The following is a 7367-nucleotide window of genomic DNA, read 5'->3' on the forward strand; positions in this document are numbered from 1 at the left end:
CCAATAAACAAAAAAATTGATTTTTTGAAAATTTTACGGTAGACTTCCCTCTTAACCATTCTTCTAAGTCAGTTCCAACAAATTCACCTCCGTTATCCGATCTCAAAGCTTTTAATTTTTAATTTTTAATTTTTGTCCAGTTTGATTTTCTTTCAGTAATATCAATTTCTTCAATTGATCTGCTGCGTCTCCCTTTTCCTTCAGTAGTTCTACAAAAATCACTTTCGAATAATCATCAATTATCGTGAAAATATATCTCTTACCTCCACGTGATAACCGTTTTATCGGCCCAATTAAGTCTATATGCCAAAGACCCATTTTCTTTCTCGTTTTTCTTCCTTCTAGTCTCGGGTGCGTTTTCTTGCACATCTTTCCCTCTACGCACGGTTCACACTGTTTTTTCTCAACGTCACTCTTTTTCATTCCAATCACTAGTTCTTCCTTCATCACATCTTCAATTGTCTTCTTATTTGCATATCCTAATCGTTTGTCAGGCATCTAGATCTTCCATTGCTGCCGCCGCTCTGGTGCTTATCCACGAAGACTTCACACAATAGGCATTTTCTTCTCTTACGTCTTTCATTTTAATTTCACCTTCATTCCTATAAACAACAGCCCCATGCTTATCGAATTTCACAACGAAACCATAATCAGTGATCTTTGCAACTGACATCAAATTCATATTAATACCTGGGGCATATAATACATTCTTAAGTCGTATTCTATCTTCATTTGATGACTGCTTTATTACTATCTCTCCTTTTCCACTAGAGGTTAGTTTTTTTACCTTCTCTATCGGCTAACGAAATATTCCTCTCATCCTCCTCGATACTATCAAACATAGCCTCATCATTCACCATGTGACTTGTCGCCCTTGAGTCTAGCAACCATAAAGATTTTTTCGACTTTACCTGTTTCTCCTCCTAGACGGTTTGTGTTGTGCCTCTCACCGTCATTACAGCCTCCTCTGTAGTTTTTAATGTAACTTCGCGTCCTCGTCCAGATCCTTTTCCTCGAGTAGATCCACTATATCCTCTTCCACGCTTAACGCTTCTTTTCGGTTCCTTACAGTCTTCAGCTATGTGATTAAATCCTTGGCAATTGAAGCATTTTTGTTTGTTACGGCACTTGCTCGATGTATGGCCTCTTATACCACAATTATAACAGCAGATGTCAAGCCTCGATCTCTCTCTCTTGCCTTTCTCACGTGCTCACTGTCTCTCTTTTCTTCTTTCCGCTTACTCTTTCGCGTTTCCTCTTGCTATAATGCATATCGAATGTCGTTCACAGTCAGTTCTTTTTGAGTTTCCAAAACACGTACTTTTGATCAAATTCCGCTCTCGGACCTCTAATTATATACATTCTCAGCACATAATCTTCTATGTTTTTACCTAGCTGCACACACTGATTTTTCAAAATTTCAGCTCTGTTCACAAATGCATCTACACTTTCCTCTTTATTCATTCGTAGATTTGTTAACTCACCCAGTGATCTGGCTCTTAATTGTTCCGTTTCAGCTGCCATATTATTTTTAATTAAACTCCACAATTTATCTACGTTTTTTTCGTGGCTATATTTTAATAATTGTGCATTGCTCATCGAGTTGATTATCACTGTTCTTGCAGCATAATTGTTATCGTCCCACTCATTCCACACTTTAAATTTAGCAGCGTACTCGGCATCATCTTCTTCGAGTTTTTCGGGCGGTTTTGTACCTATCATTTTCTTCCAAAGCTTCTTGGTTCTCAATATACCTTCTATTTTTTCACTTCACAAAAAGTAGTTGGTATCGTCCAGTGGCTCTACGCTTGAGAGATTCCAGTTCTCTGCCATCTTGGAAAGCCGGCTTTTTCGTTTCAATCCGCTTGTATCTGTCGTCTCGGTCGTCGCTCAGAAAATGAGCTGAACCACGCTCTGCTATCAGTTTGTGAGTGGATACAGCTCTGGAAAGGAATTGAAGCAGAATAGCTAACACTTTCTTGTTCTCTTGAAATTAATATAGGTTTATTATTATCCAGATACAAGCGTCACTCCCGATACAGAATTTCTCGCCGGCAGCGTGATGATCTCATCTTCCCCCGGACTTCCGATAACCTCTGACGCGCGACCCGCGCCACCAATGCTCGTGGTGATACCACCGCCATCTCCCAATGCCTATCTTCTGTTATGAGTCGATAAAGTCAACTCCACAGCAATGTGATTATTCTTTAATATCGTGGACAGCAAAATTTTCATTTTCGACATAGCGAACTTTCGTCCCAAGCACGACCTATGAAAAAAAGGGTCAAACATTAACAGATATGAAAGTATATTCGTATACTATTCGTGTGACGTCAATAATAAGTCCTAAGATGTTTCGGCGCATCGTGTTCTGTTTTACCTCGGGCCGGCGCTGAAGGGAATATAAGCGTAAGGATTTCTCTGCTGCGTGTTATCCGGTAGGAAATTGTCTGGATTAAAAACTAATGGATTCGGGTAATATTTTTCTGCACGGTATGCCATGAATGGAAGTGTCGCAATGGTGGCATCTTTTGGAAGAACGTAATTGCCTGTAACTTTAACATAAAGATGAATCGCTTTTTCTCTTAATCTAATTTACAATATGTGTATTTAAAATATGACATATACGCGTGACGACTAGTGACACGATAAAATTTATTCGGATTGGATTACCTATCCTTACGTCCTTATTAAGCACTCTACCGAATAGTGGTATTGCAGGAAGAAGCCTCAATGTTTCCAATATAACTCTTTTTAGATACTTCATTTCTATTGCATCTTGGAAAGTACACTGCCTCTCGCTGTCATAGAATATTGAGTCTAATTCTTCGTGGACACGTGCCTGCACAATGGAAGTAATTAAGTCGTTTCATTACAAGTTCAAATACTGTCTTTTTTGGAGTGAAATCCAAAAAATATCGAGAAATGGAATGACAGCCAATTAATTCGAATTTTAAGACTTCTTATTTTTATAAAATGATTTCTTCTACTTTGTGATGTGGAGTGAATATTATCACTGTGTTATAGAGTGAAATTTCATGTGAAAAATGGAACGTCTCGGAATTAAATCTTTTTCATTTCCTTTCAGCCCATATCCAAACAAAAATTTGGTTTAAGTCAACTAAATGGGTTTTTCAATGTAAGTTTGTCGCGAGTCAAGTTACCTTAATTTTCGAAAGATATCCCAAGGTGCAAAGCACGAAACTCGCGGTAGTTGATACGGTGTTGTAACCCTGTAACATTTTCGTTCATTATCTTCTATTTTTTGTTAAGATGTGTTAAAATATAAGCGTCCGCGTGGTGATGCCTTTGCGACACATGGAATGTAATTTCAGTGGTTTACTAGAGGAACTTAGTAAATCTAAAAATGCATTACTGCAGCGAAATTGATGTCACACCGCGAACAAGGCAATGTTGACATCATCTAAAACTTCTTTATCGGTCATTTCTCCCTTCTTCTTCCCATCCATCAGCATCTCCAACAAGGGGAATCGCTTTTTCTCTCCCACATCATTATCATCAATATCATCGAGATCATCCCTCGTGTAATGGTTGTGCTCATGTCGTCTTCTGTGTTCTTGGTTAAATACTCCGCCTCGATTTTATGCATATTTTTCAACTCTTTTTCTTCCACATCCTTCATTTTCTCTTGGATCACTAACTTCAGCAGCGATTGAACGGTATCAATCGCCTTCTGTTGCATTTCGGCTTATTTCGAGAATATAACAATTGATCCCATCATAACAACGGGTTAAAGTGCCGTCTGTGCACGATCTCGTCTATTCTGTGACATTTAAATATAAGGTAATGAAATATTATATAAGCCGTTTCAAAATAACAACGACAGAAACGCTTACTTCTTAACGGCCATTGCATAGTTAAAGCCGATGTGTTGAACCTTCTCTCTGCTAACACCCATCGCTGTTTCCATCAGCGTGTTAATAGCTACCTCTGATGAGTAATTTTGCCAATTGAATCGTCGGTTGATTTCATCGCCAAGTCGTCTAATCAGATCCTGGCTGTTCTCATAAAATACAGACACATACGTCCTTAATATTTTCATGCGAAACGTGTCCCATATGTTTTTCTCTGTTTTAGCCATGTGGCGCCGTTATTGATTAGTACACTATCTCCGAGCTACGGCTTAAGGAATCTATATGATGAGGATAAGTTTAGGTGTAAATAGAATCGAGAATTATACTGGTGTTTTTCAATATGAAGAAGCTTTAAATTAAATAAGTTCATATTGATTAATGGTCCGTCTCAGAACCGAACTGAAAATCATGACGATGTCAAAATGACATCAAAATGATGAAAACGTAACAATAAAAACTTACTTTTCGATCATTATTCTATTATTATCGCGACATTCTGACTACCTGTTCCGCCTGGCAATTAATGAATTGGATTTATACTTGTACTCCGTGGGTTTATCGATGTGCTCAGGATTGCTTAAGATTATCTCTATATCTTGCGCATCTGTTAGGAAGACATCAACTTATATTCCTAGATGCAATGATATTATTGGACCATATTTAGCAAAATATGTACTGGCTGTAATTATTAAATTTTCTGGATTAAATTCTCGATATAGTAATGCATGTCCAATAATGGGTGCACGTGGTGGATCTGGAAGAAGATAGGCAGTAATTTTAGCACATTTATTTACAACGAACGATTATGACTCAAACATAAAGTGGGACATAGCACGATAGAGAGTTTCAGTTCTTATTGAGGTCCTAGTCGCGCTGGAGCCCTTACGTACGTTGTAACTTCAGTGAAAGTTGCACTGCATACTTGGTCTCGATATAGTAGTATTGTGCGATCAGTGTAGCGATAATTATAGCCAGTAGAGAATAACTGAAGTTCGGTAGATATGATATCACCGTTAGTAGAGTGTCCATCGTCACGCACAAGTATTGTTACACTAGATGGATCGGATATGATGTGCTCTGTTTTTCTTTTACGTTATTCTTATATAGATCACTAATTGTGCTTAAGGGACATTCTTTTACAAACCGAACACCTTTCTTTCTGACCGACACATTTTTGATTTAGCTAAAATTTGTTTTACATGTTCTATATGACAAAAAAGATATACCTATTCGAGGATTTTTTTTTTGTTTCATTTTTTTGGAAAATAGAAAGGATGTAAAATTTGAGAATTTGGTGATGTTTGGCTTGAAGTATATTTTTTAAAAATTCATAACTCTGGTTGAGCTACAGATTTCATTTTTTTTATTTTGAAGGTAAAAGAACGAGCTTTAATAAAAAAGTACTTGATAAAAAAATTATTAACAAATGGTTATAAACTGAAGTTCAAATTCAAATGGTTATAAACAATTAAAATGTTTAAATCGATTTTTAACAATTGCCCCACCCTCGTATCAAGTTTTTAATATTTCTATCGTGTTCTACGTCAAATTTCCTTTCGAAAACGCTCTTTTTATCGATGGACGAATAATTATTACTATAAGAAAAAATTAATTAATCTAGCGCGGTTCGTCACATCGGCGCGCGGGTCATACCGCACGGCCCATTTTTGTCTCATGTCGTTTTTCTCTGAAATATTAATGATTATTCCATTTTTTAAATTAAATAATCTCTACTATTATGTTATATAATACTGGACGAGGTACTTATTAACTAATTATAACATATCGAAATATTAATAAAGTAATTAACAATTTTCAATAATGATGTTTTTTATTTATTTATTTATTTATTTATTTATTTATTTATTTATTTCCTCAATTTTTTATAAAGTTTTCTTGGCATACAAATGAGATTATTTAATTAAAAAAATGGAATAATCATTAATATTTCCGAGAAAAACGAAATGAGACAAGAAAGTGGGCCGTGCGGTGTAACCCGCGCGCCGATGTGACGAACCGCGCTAGATTAATTAATTTTTTCTTATAGTAATAATTATTTGTCCATCGATTAAAAAAGCGTTTTCGAAAGGAAATTTGACATAGAACACAATGGAAATATTAAAAACTTGATACGAGGGTGGGGCAATTGTTAAAAATCGATTTAAACATTTTAATTGTTTATAACCATTTGAATTTGTTAATAATTTTTTTTTCAAGTACTTTTTTATTAAAGCTCGTTCTTTTACCTTTAAAATAAAAAAAAATGAAATCTGTAGCTCAAATAGAACCAGAGTTATGAATTTTTTAATAATATAGTTCAAGCCAAACATTACCAAATTCTCAAATTTTACATCCTTTCTATTTTCCAAAAAAAATGAAACAAAAAAAAATCCTCGAATAGGTATATCTTTTTTTGTCATATAGAACACGTAAAAAAAGTGTTAACTAAATAAAAAATGTGTCGGTCAATTTTCGACCAAATCTGTACGGTTTGTAAAAGAATGTCCCTTATACGTTTTCTCATTTGCGTAGCCAGTTTTTATATTGATTGATCGAATGCAAATGTATATTACCATAAAAAATGGAATTATGATCAAGGTTACTTCGCAATCGAGGAAAATAATGAAATGCATCTTTCTTGTTTCCAGACTACGGACTTATAAATTATGGACACTATTATGTATACACTCGTGCAATATAATCCTGTTTCATCTAAAAAATCTACGTATCTTAAATTATGTTAAAAATTAAAAAATTACATTGTGCATACCGCGATGTTTGGCACTGTCGAATCGCCCTTTGGCGTGATCCACATATTTCTCAATGCCAAGTAGGGCAATTTAGTAGAGTAGTTTGAAGGAAGAGAGAGACAATAAGATGTTGTTGCTGAATGAAAAACTAACACATTGGATATTATATTAATATATATATGCTGTTACGAGTTGCCGCTGCAAAGGCACGCGAGAACGAGTAAGATCGAACTCAACCTGATCGCGCGCACTCTCTCACGCGTGCCTTTGCAGCGGCAATCCGTCGTAGTGACGTGTATGCAATATCCCGTATAGCGTAGCGGAGGAACGCTTCGTATAATTATTCACGTAAATATTGAATTTCTCTATTTTATTGAACGACTATATTCTTCAAATCTTTATTTCCATCGATATTGTAACCTATTATAACTTAAGTCTCTTAAAAGCCGGTACTTACAGTTGGCTCTCATATCAAAGATCGTCTTAAATTTAGTCTTCTTAAAGAAAGTTTTATTGGACGTCTTTACAATGGTACGAACGTACAGCCAAAATACTTGTTTTACGCGGTCATAATCTTTATGGAATTTGTGAGAAAAGGCCCGCGATCAAACATTTAATTATATATACTTCCTTACTTTTCTTAATTTTAGGCGTATTATCACACAAATACGAGGTCTGTTCAAAAAATATCGTGAATTTTGAATTTCCGTGAGTTACGTATATTCGATTTTCGATTTTTTTG

The 7367-nt window shown here is 35.5% G+C and overlaps 2 protein-coding genes across 2 annotated transcripts; both read right to left on the bottom strand.

Annotated features, from left to right (window-relative positions):
• Positions 1 to 90: 90 nt before the first annotated feature.
• Positions 91 to 517, bottom strand: LOC106749489. Its single transcript, XM_014628989.1, has 2 exons — positions 264 to 517; positions 91 to 209 (listed from the first exon to the last, which is right to left on the bottom strand). The coding sequence occupies exons 1-2, from the start codon at positions 496 to 498 to the stop codon at positions 112 to 114; spliced, it is 333 nt and encodes a 110-aa protein (XP_014484475.1). The 5' UTR covers positions 499 to 517; the 3' UTR covers positions 91 to 111.
• Positions 518 to 2133: 1616 nt separating this feature from the next.
• LOC106749488 (cytochrome P450 4g15-like) lies at positions 2134 to 5130 on the bottom strand. Its single transcript, XM_014628988.1, has 8 exons — positions 4338 to 5130; positions 3858 to 4153; positions 3749 to 3784; positions 3399 to 3600; positions 3165 to 3233; positions 2674 to 2842; positions 2381 to 2555; positions 2134 to 2269 (listed from the first exon to the last, which is right to left on the bottom strand). Exons 2-8 carry the CDS (start codon positions 4100 to 4102, stop codon positions 2155 to 2157), a joined length of 1011 nt encoding a protein of 336 aa, XP_014484474.1. The 5' UTR covers positions 4103 to 4153; positions 4338 to 5130; the 3' UTR covers positions 2134 to 2154.
• Positions 5131 to 7367: the final 2237 nt, after the last annotated feature.

Source organism: Dinoponera quadriceps, unplaced genomic scaffold (genome assembly GCF_001313825.1).
Source record: "Dinoponera quadriceps isolate SergipeBrazil2010 unplaced genomic scaffold, ASM131382v1 scaffold3912, whole genome shotgun sequence".
NCBI classification, from domain to species: Eukaryota; Metazoa; Arthropoda; class Insecta; order Hymenoptera; family Formicidae; genus Dinoponera; species Dinoponera quadriceps.

Excerpts from the sequence above, each read along its gene's own strand:
- LOC106749488 (XM_014628988.1), bottom strand. The coding sequence starts at position 4,102 with ATGGCTAAAACAGAGAAAAACATATGGGACACGTTTCGCATGAAAATA. Across the intron at positions 3,785-3,857 it reads TATGCAATGGCCGTTAAGAA|AATAGACGAGATCGTGCACA; the intron begins GTAAGCGTTTCT and ends TAAATGTCACAG. Across the intron at positions 3,234-3,398 it reads TCAACATTGCCTTGTTCGCG|GGTTACAACACCGTATCAAC; the intron begins GTGTGACATCAA and ends AAAATGTTACAG.
- LOC106749489 (XM_014628989.1), bottom strand. The coding sequence starts at position 498 with ATGCCTGACAAACGATTAGGATATGCAAATAAGAAGACAATTGAAGAT. Across the intron at positions 210-263 it reads AAAACGGTTATCACGTGGAG|AACTACTGAAGGAAAAGGGA; the intron begins GTAAGAGATATA and ends TGATTTTTGTAG.